At 40.3% G+C, this 12,470-nt stretch overlaps 1 protein-coding gene across 1 annotated transcript; it reads right to left on the reverse strand.

The window, feature by feature from the left end:
• Nucleotides 1–264: 264 nt before the first annotated feature.
• On the reverse strand, nt 265–669 carry LOC102866991 (28S ribosomal protein S17, mitochondrial-like). Its single transcript, XM_006900499.1, has one exon. It carries the CDS (start codon nt 661–663, stop codon nt 265–267), a length of 399 nt encoding a protein of 132 aa, XP_006900561.1. The 5' UTR covers nt 664–669.
• Between the last annotated feature and the right edge of the window lie 11,801 nt (nt 670–12,470).

The raw sequence follows: 12,470 nt of genomic DNA on the forward strand, positions 1-12,470 counted from the left end.
ATGTGGTAACAGCGCAACTTCTGAAAGAGCTTAGAAATGACACCTGTGGATTGCTAGGGACGTTCAGTTTAAGATGTAGTTGTTGAGAAGATAATAAGTTTCTTAGGAAAATAAACCTTCATGATAAATTACAAGTCCTTTACTCCAATTGCTCTGAGCTATTTCATCAACACCAGTAGTGAAACCAGACACAGTGCCTGAGGGAACTTAGAAGACTCTTTATCCCTAAAAGTACACTTGTAACTCCCTCCTGGTCACCTCCGGTCACTGTGCCCCAGAGAGGGTGGGCTCCTCCAGGTCCAGGTGCTGGGCTAGGTGGGTGGTCTCCACATCGATTGGACTCTCCAGGTAGGCAGTCCCTGCACAAGGTTTACCAGTCACTGGATCTATGACTTTGCCGACCTTGAAAATAATCTCTGCCAGTTCATGTTTCACATGCTTGGAGCGTGCCACAGGCAGGGCTCTGAGAAGCACAATATCCCCGACAGTGCACTGCTGGAGGGCGTCATGAGCAAAGTAGGTCTTCCGCTTATTATAATACTTCAACAGATAGGGATTTAGAACAAGCCTGGTGGCTCTGACTTTGGCCATCTTCTGCATGGCTGTTCCAATCACCTTTCCCACCACCCACTTGGCATGGACTGAAGAACGAACTATCGACATGGTGTGGCTCTGATGACCTCGGCTTTACGGAACCACACGGTGCGGAAGGAAGCAGTTTTGCATGTTCTAAAAAAGCTGAGCTTAGAAATCCATTCTTGCTTATAATCCCTGCTAGAACTGATACTATCTATTTTGTGGAATATTGTTAATCATTTGAAGATTTTGCTTAAGAGCTGTATTTGTGCTCAATAAAATCACTTAAAATTTTAAAAAAATCCATTCTTGTTATGTGCCTTTGAATTGCCTGTGACTCACAGCAACCCTATGCACAATAGCTCTGAACTTTGTCCTATCATGAGCAAATCTCACTGTCTCCCAACTCACCTGTCCATATTTCCCCTGTCACTGTGTCAGCCCATCTCATCCAGGGTCTTCCTCTCCTGCATTGTCCCTCCACTCTTCCAAGCATGATATCCTTCTCCATGGACTGGTCTATCCTGGCAACATGCCCAAATTATTTGAGAAGGAGTTTGAAAATCCTTGCGTCCAGAGATCAACTTGGTTTCACTCTCTTCAGGACAGACCTATTTATTCTCTTGACAGTCCACAATATATTCAGTACTCTTCTCCTGCAGTACAATTCAAGGGCATCAATTCTTCATCTATCATCCTTAGTCATGATCCAGTTCTATAATGCATAGCAAGTAACTGTGAAGACCTGGATCAGGTGCTCCTTAATATCTAGATTGACATCTTGGTTCTTCAGTGCTCTAGAGAGGCATCTGACAGTAGACTTTCCTAATCCAGTTTGTCTTTTGATTTCCTAGCTGCTGGTACCAAGAATGTCGATTGTGGATGTAAGCAAAATGTAATTGTTAACTGTCTTGTCCATATATCATGGTGTTGCTAATTGACCCAGTGATGGGAATCTTTGTTTTCTTGATTTTAAGCTTCAACCCATATTGAAGACTGCAGTTTCTGATCTTGTTCGTCAGGTACTTCAGGTGCTTCTCAGATTGGCATGTAAGGCTGTGTCATCTACATATTGCAAGTTATTGATGAGTCTTCCTCCAATTCTGATGCCACATTCATCCTCATAAAGACTAGCCTCCTGTATGATCTGTTAAACATATAGCTTGAAAAAATATGGAGACAGAATACATCCCTGATGCACTCCTTTCCTGATTTTTAACCATGCAGTGTGCTTCCTTGCTTTGTTCTGATGACTGCTTCTGGTCCAAGTATAGGTTGCTGTTGAACACAATCAAGTGTTATGATCCTACTATTCCACCGTTAGGAATATAGTCCAAGGAATAGAACTGAGACACAAATAAAGATTTGTACACTGATGTTTATGGCAGCATTATTTAAAATTGCAAGAATATGGAAACAGCCCAAATATAAAAAACAAATTAATGAATTGAGAAATTGTGGTACATTCAAACAATGGAATAATTTGCAGCACTCATGAGTAACTATTTTGTAAAATACTATAATAACATGAGAGACATTGGGGAACATTATGCTGAGTGAACTAACACAGCCTCATGTGGAGAAATACTGGATAAGACTGTGTTTATTGTAAAAAATAAAAAGGATTTTTTTACATCTTTCTTATTGCCAGTGATATTGAGCATTTCTTCATGTGTCTATTTGCCATCTGAATATCTTCCTCTGTGAAAAGTTTTTCCATGTCTTCCCCCCCCATTTTGTAATTGTGTTATCAGTCTTTTTCTTGTGGAGGCCGTTATTGTTGTTATGTATCATAAAGTTGAGTACAACTCATAGCGATCCTATAAACAAAAGATCTGAACCCTGTACTATCCTATGCCATCCTTACACTTCCATGTGTGAATCACACTTTCTATGGTCTGAATCAGATGCACTTTAGTCTTCAAACTGACATTATTATTCCTTAATAATTTGGAGAGGTCCCTAACTGTAGATTTTCCCAGGACAATGCATCTCATTTCCTGACTGCTGATACCAAGGGTGTTAACAATTCCTGACAAACAAGAGTTCATTGCAGCGTTACCTTGTCAATCCACCTGACGAGGGTCTTCCTCTTCTTTGCCAATCCTCCACCCTTCCCATCATCATGTCCTTCTTCAAGGAATAGCATCTCCTAGCAACATGTCCAAAGTATGTGAGGCCAATCTTCCTCACACTTGCCTCCAAAGAGCAGTCTGGCTGCACCCTCTCTAAGACATAGCTGTTTGTTATCTTGGCCATCCATGGAATGTTCAATACTCTTCTCCAATACCAGAGTTCAAAGACATCAATTCTTTTCCTGTCATCCTTATTTGTTGTCCAGTGCTCATATATATAGTAAGTAATCAGAAAGACTGTGGCCTGAGCCAGACACACCTTAGTCTTCAAACTGATATCATTAATCCTCAATAATTTGGAGTGGTCCGTAACTGCAGATTTTTCCAGTACAGTGCATCTCATTTTCTGACTGCTGATACTAAGGGTGTTAATCGTGGATCCAATCAAGATGAAGCTGTTGACAGTTTCAATCTCCTCTCCATCCATCATGATGCTGCCTATTGGTCTAGTGGTAAGAATCTTTGTTTTCCTGACAATGAGATGCAACCCATACCAAAGCCTGCATTCCTTGTTCTTCTGCAACAAGTGCTTCAAGTCCTTCTCACTCTCAGCCATCAAGGTTGTATCATCTGCAGGTTATTGATGAGTCTCCCTCCAATCCTGATGTCACACATCTCATTTAGTCCAGCTTCTTGGATAATTTTCTCAGATTGAATAGACATGAATAGGCCTTTGAAAACCCTCTGAACACTAAACAAAGAGGAGGCCCTATCGGATTCTGTAAACTTTTGCTATGAGACCCTTGTCTGAAATGGTATTAACAAATGTTTGTTCCCAGTCAGTAGGTTTCCTTTTCACCCTGTTGGAAAAAGTTTTTGATGTGCACAGGGATTTAATCTTTAGAAGGTCCCATTAATTAATTTTATCCTCTCCAGATTTCTGCATTTCTGGCTGTATTAGGTAATCTCTTAGACTTGGCCATATGAGCTTGACCCCAATTTGTCTCTGATGAAATTTATGGTTTTAGGCTTTACTCCCAGGTCTACGATCCACCTTGACATATAATCTTGCTCCAGCAGAAGTGTCAAAGTTTAACAGGACAGAAAGTAATAAATGTCGGAGAGGATGTGGCGAGATAGGAACTCTTATACATTGTTGGTAGGATTGTAAAATGGAACAACTACTCTGGAAGACAGTGTTTCCTAAAAAAAAAAAACCAAAAAAACTGAACATAGAAATTCCACATAACCCAAGTATTTCACTGCTTGGAATATAGCCCTAGAAAATGAGAACTGAGGCAAATGGAGACTTGTACATCAATGTGCCTAGCAGGGTTATTCACTATCGCAAGAACATGGAAACAACCCAAATGTCCAACCACAACACAATGTTGTTGTTGTTGTTGTCATGTGCCGTCGAGTCATTTGCGACTCATAGCGACCCTATGTACAACAGCCTAAACCCTGATCTATCCTGTGCCAGTCACACTGCCTCTGACACACCCATCCCGATTACCCCAGTCACTGATTCAATCCATCTCATAGAGGGTCTTCCCCTCTTGCACCGTCCCTCCACACTCCCAAGCATGATGTCCCTCTCCAAGGACCTGTCCATCCTTGCAACATGCCCAAAGTATGTCAGATGAAGCCCCGGAATTCTTGCCTCCAAGGAGTAGCTTGGTTTAACCCTCTCAAGGATGAATCTGTTTGTTTTCTTGGCAGTCCATGGTACATTCAATACTCTTCTCCAGCACCACAGCTCAAAGGCATCAATTCTCCTTCTATCCTCCCTAGTCATTGTCCAACTCTCTGATGCATAACAAGCGATTGCAAAAACCATGGCCTGTATCAGGTGCACCTTAATCTCCAGAGAGACACAGTTGCTCTTGAGTACTTTAGAGAGGTCCCTAACAGCAGACTTTCCCATTGCAATATGTTTTTTTATTTCCTGGCTGCTAGTGCCAAGAGTGTTGACCGTGGAGCTGAGCAAACTGAAGCTGTGAACAATCTCAATCTCTTCGCCATCCATCCTGATGCTACCAATTGGTCCAGTGGTGAGAATCTTTGTCTTCTTGACATTGAGCCTCAGTGCATACTGAAGGCTGCAGTCCTTGACCCTCTGCAGCAAGTGCATGAGGTCCTCCTCAGTTTCAGCAAGCAGGGTTGTGTCATCTGCATAACACAGATTGTTAATAGATCTTCCACCAATCCTGACGCCACACTTCTCCTCATAGAGCCCAGACTCTCATATAATCTGCTCTGCATACAGGTTGAAAAAGTATGGAAATTGGACACATCCCTGGTGTACACCCTTCTCAATTTTGAACCATGTGGTGCTACCCTGCTCTGTTCTGACAACTGCCTCTTGGTCCAAGTATAGGTTTCACATTGGCATGATTAAATGTTCTGGGATTCCCATTCTCCTCAGAGTCAGCCACAGTTTGTTATGATCCACACAGTCAAATGCCTTTGCATAGTCAATGAAACACAGACATTCTTCTGGTATTCCCTGCTTTCACAACACAATAGATTGAGAAATTATGTTACATTCACATTATGAAATACTATGCAGCATGTAGAAGCAATGATTTTGAAAATTATTACCTAACTTGACAGGGAGTGGAGAGCATTATGCTAAGTGAAATAACTCAGTCCCATAAGAACAAATACAGTATAAGACCATCATTGTAGAAATAGATAACTAGTAAAATGTGTATGACAATCTAAGTGGGAATGGGGGGGAGCAGAGTGGTGGGGATGGGCAGGGGGAGTAATCATGGGTTTGCACCGTTTGATGGGGGGACGGGGAGATGGAGGGGGATCTGGTGTGAAAAACAATGTATACACACTTTGTAAGTAAACCAGTATAAAAGAAAAGTGTTGTTTTAAAAAAGAATGTAATCTAAAGAATGTAATCAAAGCAAAAGAACTCTGTCCTAAGTGTCTGTCTAATGGGTGTGTGTGTTTGTGTATGTGTGTATGTGCAAAACCTTGACTCACTGCTGATGTTGCTTTCTGATAAATATGTAGTAATGGAAACAGGGAATGTCAGCAAATAAGAAAATACACAGTAAAAGACATCATTAAACCCAGTTAATTTCTTTTACTGCTTATGCAATGAGAAACTTCTCAATAAAGCTATGAAGATGTACAGGTCAGGAAGATAGTAAACTCTGAGTTCCTCTCCTCTTATCTGTTGATTAACTCAAGCTTTTAATAGTTCATTCTGTCACCCGACACTTTTTTGGAGTCCAGAGAAGTGCAACATATTTTGATCCCAATGCGAAGAACAATCTGGACCATGCAGAATGAAAAATGAAACAGTCCAGAATTCTCAATCTAAGTAAGAGATAGTACCAATGAGCACCTCCTCCTGTAGGCAATTATTTATAAGGAGATTTTCAGGATGGGGCAAAAGTTGACTAAAGAGCAGGGAATATATTATAAGACCATTCAACAGCCCTTTCCCCCCATCCCCTTACACTAGTTCATTTACAAAATTTGAATTCTTTTTTTTTTCTCACACTGGATTCTTTCAATTTCCCTCACCCCCTCACCCATCAAATTGTACAACTCCATGATTAATCCGACCCCGGAGCCCCACACATCCTCATCCTTCTGGTTCAATAGCTCTTGAAAGCCAGCTGGCTTATCAAGGTACTTCATCTTGTGGCCTCATGCTGTCACTTCACTCTGACTTTCAGATAGTGTTTTTCTTTCCTCTGGAACTCTAGCCAGAGATCCCTGGGTTTACTCACATAAAGTTCTCTTACAGTTAGTGTTTCTCTGAGTAGTGATGCACTCTTTCAGTTTCTTTTTCCACTGTCACTCCAAATAAACTATCTTCCTCTGTGTGTGTAGTGGGAAGTGGGGTTGCAGGAAGCATTAGTAACTTTTAGACACAACCTTCTAAATTAAGTGCCTACATATATAAGTAGCTCCTTAACACTACAAACTGGGGTTGTCTAGCTGGATCTAAAAATTAATATACCTTTCTTTAGAAGTCTGAAGTGAAGAGTGTAGTTTGCAACAATCCTGCATGGGAGGCTCTGCCTTCTTTACAGCAACTTCAGGATTCAACATCATCAGTACTGAGGACTGCTACTGCCATAGAATGTCCAAAGAAAAAACCTGATCACCAATAACAAAAAAGGCTAGGCCATAAGAAAGCAAAGTGTGGTGTGCAGACCATCCTAAAACAAGGTGTGTGGTTGACTACCTTCAAGGCTAGCCACATCAGCAAACTTCTACACTAGAAATAACAGGAGCGTTAGCAGAGTCCAGATGATGAGGTCCAGAAAATTATATTGTCCTTGCAAATGGGAATCATCATGCCCCATGCTACCAACTGAACCCCAGGTTGCTATTGTAATGTAATCAAGTTCTTCCTTAATGCAAAAGTAGTTTTCAGGTAGCTCTGGTGGCCTAGTGGCAACAAGCTGCACTGCAATTGCAAAGGTGCGCAGTTCAAATCCACTAGATACTCTGCTGAAGGAGGGGCAATGTCCTCCTGTACCAGTTGGACCTGACTCAATGGTATACACAAGAAGAAAAAACAAAAAACCCCACAAACAACTTTTAAAAAAGTAGTTTTTCTTTTAAGACCTTATTCCTGTGGAAAGTGTAAACATAAAGAAAGAATAACTTCTTTCTTTTAAGAAAACAAAAATTTTGGCCTTGTGGCTTTTTTGTAAAATTCAACATAGCCCTTATCTTGTAGCCTTTTGTTTATATGACTGAGTGTCCACATCAGACTCTGCAAGGACAAAATTTACTTGTTATATTAAGTATCTACATTATCTTAGGTGAAAGAAACTTCTTGTTGCTGTTAGGTGCCATTGGGTCAAGTATAAATCACAGAGACCCTGTGAACAAAATATCTGAACCCTGTTCTATCTTGCACCATCCTCACACTTCCTGACACATAAGAGCCAATTGCAGCAGTTACTGTTTCAATCTTTCTCTCCTTCTCTGACCCTCCACCCTTCCCAGCATCATGCTCTTCTCCAAGGAAGAGAACCTCCTAGCAACACGCCCAAAGTATGGGATGCAAGGACTCATCATTCTTGCCTCCGAGGAGCACTCTGGCTGCACTCTCTCCAAGACATAGGCATTTGTTCTCTTGGGACGTTCAGCGCTCTCTCCAAGATCATAGCTCAAAGTTGTCAGTTCTTTTCCTGTCATCCTCAGGTAAAATGTATCCTCTATGTTCTCAGAAATCAGAAATCTCAGTAATCAGAAAGACTATGGCCTGGCTCAGATGCACTATAGTCTTTAAACTGACATTATTACTTCTCAATAATTTGGAGAAGTCCCTAACTTCGTATTTTCCCAGTGCAATGCATCTCCTTATTTCCTGGCTGATGGTACCAAGGGTGCTAATTGTGGATCCAAGCAAGATGAAGCTGTTGACAGTTTCAGTCTCCTCTCCATCCATCATGATGCTGCCTATCGGTCCAGCGGTAAGAATGTTTGGTTTCCTGACATTGAGATGCAATCCGTACCAAAGGTTTCATTCTTTGATCCTTTGCAACAAGTGCTTCAGGTCACCCTCTCTTTCAGCAATTAAGGTTGTGCTATCTGCATAATGTAGGTTGTTGGTGAGTCTCCCTACAATCCTGATGCCACACTCCTCCTCAGAGAGTACAGCTTCCCGGATAATTTGCTCAAACATACGGATTGAATAAGTATGGAAAGAGAATACAACCCTGACACACTCCTTTCCTGACTCCAAATCTATGCAGCATTCACCTGCTCCATTCACACAACAGACTCCCAGTTTAGGTATAGGGTCCGCATGAATCACTCTGCGATTCCCATTCTTTTCAATGTCAACCACAACTTGTTATGATCTGTGCAGTCAAATACCTTTACATAGTCAATAAAACACAAATAGATATTCCTCTGGTATTCCTTACTTTCAGCCAGGAAAGAAACTAGAAAAAGAAAATCTCAAGAAGAGTTAAGCATAATTTACTCCAATGGTATGGGGCACCATTGTGACAAAGAAAGCCAAAACTAATAACATTAGTAAATAGCAAAAGGTATGAAAAAAGGAAATACCTTTGTAACTCAAGTCCAGTTTATTCTCACATAAAAAATAAACCAATGGCCATTCTGGGACTGTGCCAGGAATATCTGCAGTGCTGTATGGTTGCTAAAGAGTTGACTCTATTTTCTGCTGTCTGTTAGTTTCATTTTATTGCTTGTTGCTTTTGTTGTTTTGTGGGGTTTTTTTGTTGTTTTTGTTTGGGGGGGTGCCATTGAATTGAGTTTGACCCAAAGACCTGTCCTATCAAGAGTCTTCCTCTCCTTCACCAACCCTCTACCTTTCCAAGCATCATATCCCTCTCCAAGGAATAGCCCTTCCTAGCAATATGCCCAAACTATGTGAGGTGAAGCCTCACCATCCTTGCCTCTAAAGAGCACTCTGGCTTCACCCTCTCCAAGACATATTTTTTTTGTTCTTTCGGCAGTACATAAGATGTCCAATACTCTTCTCCAGTACCACAGTTCAAAGACATTGATTAGTTTTCTGTCATCCTTATTTATTGTCCAATTCTCAGATCAAAAACAGTACGGCCTGAATCAGACACACATTTGTTTCATTGTACGGATGCCATTATGTTCACTATTGAAGAGATTTCTGTTATCAGATTTTTTTAAATTTAGTTTATTTTTCATTTCAATGAACATCTAAAGAGATTTTGGAATTCCATTCATTCATTGTTGCACCCTTCTCCCCGCACACCCCCCCCACTGCCCCCCCCCGTTTGCTCCTCTCCTTGAAAAGCAAAAGAAAAACTCCCTCATTGGTACACAAACCCCCCGCACCTCCCCAAACCCCACCCCCCACCCCCAAATAGAATCTACTCTGCAACCCTCATTGCGTACTCCTATGATCAGATTTTTTTAATGCTCTTATTATCCGCCTACAAAGAAAAAGAAAACCATAAATCTCTAGAAGTTTCAGGAACCAAAAGTCTCCAGAATTATGTTGAAAAACTCATAAAGGTTGTGTAGGTAATTAAGTGAAACTTGTTTGTTGCTTGAAGCCAAAGTGCAAACTTGTTCCATTAGTAAGTGGAGAAGAAACTGTGAATGTTTGTCAGAGTTGACTAAACACTTGTAGAAAGCATGAGAAAGTGTGTGCAAATCTGTGAATGAGTATAAATATAAAAAGAATGGTACATTTTTGGAAACAAAAAACAAAGTAGTTTGGTCTTAAAATAGAAGGTCTATTTTTTTTCCCCAGTAAGAGTGACTGGAAAGTGAGAGCAAGTGACTAAAAAGTAAGAGTGAATAAATAGAAAGTGAGATTCAGTTGAGTATAAAGTATAAAAGTAAGTAAAGTGTAAAAGAAAGTGAATAAAGAGTAAGGCGATTTTAAGTAATGATATACTGTTCTCTTTAGTTTTTAAAATAAGAAAATCCATTTTGCCAACTGCCAATCATGTTGGACTGAGCTAATCTGTTCTTCTTTCTGAATCTATTAAGGTAAATAATTAACAATAAAACTTGTAAAGGCAAAAAAAAAAAAAAAAGAAAATCCAAGCAAATGAAGTTTACTCTTCCCCCTTTTTTCTTTTCTATTAGTTTATTTACAAAATTCTTTCAATTTCTCTCACCCCATACCCCTACATAAAATTGTACAGCCCGATGATTAATCCCCCCTCACCAGGCCTTCCTCAAAAATCTAAACACAGAAATTGCATATGACCCAGCTATTCCACTACTCGGAATATACCCTGAGAATAGGGGAACTCAGGCACAAATTGAGATTTGAACAGCAGTGTTCATAGCGACATTATTCACCATCTCAAGAACATGGAAACAGCCCAAATGTCCAACCACAAATTAATGGATTGAGAAATTACGGTACAGCCACACAATCTAATATTATGCAGCACACAGGAGCAATGATTTTGTAAATTATTACCTAACTTGGGAGGTACTGGAGAGCATTATGCTGAGTGAACTAACTCAGTCTCACAAGGATAAATGTTGTATAAAATCATTATTGTAGAATAAGTATAAGGATCCAAGAGGGATGGGAGAGTCTGGAAGCAGAGGGATGTGGATCTCAAGTTAACTCTTGAAACATTCATCTTACCTTAAAACACTCTTTAAAAATCAAGACATATAATTATTATAATCTTTGCAACATGATTTCAAAATTTACTTCATCCAGACTAAACTACTTCGAGCAGAAAATTATACTAATTCAAAAAAAAGTGCAAAGAATCTGCACATGGAACCTCATATAAGCTCCCAGATCTTCTGTGGACCTTTGAATCAGTCTTTTCCCAAATAACTCCAATTGCTGTTCACAAACTACAACCCTCCTAGTAGGAAGTAGATAGATTGGTCAACATCCCCACTTCTCTAGTAGCTGTTAAATTTCCTGTCCTAAACGGAAGATTGAAATTAACAAGAATGTTAGGGAGGAGGCTAAGAGCAAGGTCACTGGAGAGAGGAAGGGGAGTTGCAAGGCCTAGAGCTGGGAAAAGTCTTGCACTATCCTGCCTCACCAGAAAAAATTAAATTATTAGAGTTTTTGTTACATGCCATCAAGTTGCCTGAGACTCACAGTGACCCTGTGTCCAATCTTGTTCTGAACCTTGAGTCAATCTTACTGTCTCCAACACACCTACCCCCATCACCCTAGTTAGTGTGTCAATCCAACCCATCCAGGGTCTATCCCTCCACCCTTCCAAGCATGACGTCCTTTTCTAAGAAATGGTTCCTCCTGGCAACATGGCCAACAAGTATGTGACATGGAGTTTCAAAATCCTAGCCTCCAAGGAGCAACCTGGTTTCACTTTCTCCAGGACAGATGGGTTTGTTCTCTTGGCAGTCCATGGTAGGTTCAATACACTTCTCCAGCACCAGAACTCAAAGGCATTATTTTTCTTTTAACATCCTTAGTTATTTTTCTCTCTCTGATGCATAAGAAGTAATTGAAAAGGCCATGGCCTGGATCAGGCACACCTTAGTTTCTAGACTGACATCGCTGTTCTTTAGCACTCTGGAGAGGTCCCTGACAGCCAATTTCCCATTATAATTCATCTTTCGATTTCCTGACTGCTGATGCCAAGAGTGTTGATTGTGGAACCAAGTAGATTCTTGCATTTATTTAAGTATACTCTTCTTAGACAATTAAGTTTGAATACTAATGTGATAGAGAAGGCACTCAAAGACTACTAGAAGTAATGACCCCTTAATTATAAGGCATCTGTTCTGCCTAAATTCTGTTGCTTAGGTTACTTTATCAAATATATACCCTACCGGTACTCAAAACTACTGTATGAATGAAAGAATATCTTTTATACCCTGAGGAATCTGTAAAAGAAAAATAAAAAGGGGAGATGTAGAAGTTAAACTGACCAAGGCAGGAGCTGCCAGGATTAAAAGAATGTAATATAAAGAATGTAATCAGGGCAAAAGAACACTCTGCCATAAGCATCTATGTTTACAAGACTAGAGAACTCTGCTTTATGGATGTGTGTGTGTTCATGGAAAACCTTTTATCCCCCCTGAGCTGCCTTCTGATGAAGATGTTGTTATGGAAACAGGGAAGGTCAATAAATAAGAAAGAGTAAACAACATCTTGGAGCCCAGTCAACATACTTTACTGCTTTTGTGAAACTCAAAACTTCTGACTAAAAGCTATAAGGGTGTACGGTTGGGAGGACACTCAACTCTGAGTTACTCTCCCCTTACGTCTTGAGTAGTTAATTCCATCACCCGGCACTTTCCTAATGGTCAGACAAGTGCAACAAATACTTAAATTAGCTCACAAATATTAAGTGTTAAAAA

The sequence above is a fragment of the Elephantulus edwardii genome, unplaced genomic scaffold (assembly GCF_000299155.1).
Source record: "Elephantulus edwardii isolate Elephantulus edwardi_28Jun2011 unplaced genomic scaffold, EleEdw1.0 scaffold00286, whole genome shotgun sequence".
In the NCBI taxonomy this organism is placed as follows: domain Eukaryota; kingdom Metazoa; phylum Chordata; class Mammalia; order Macroscelidea; family Macroscelididae; genus Elephantulus; species Elephantulus edwardii.

Coding starts and splice junctions, on each gene's coding strand:
- LOC102866991 (XM_006900499.1), bottom strand. CDS start 663: ATGTCGATAGTTCGTTCTTCAGTCCATGCCAAGTGGGTGGTGGGAAAG.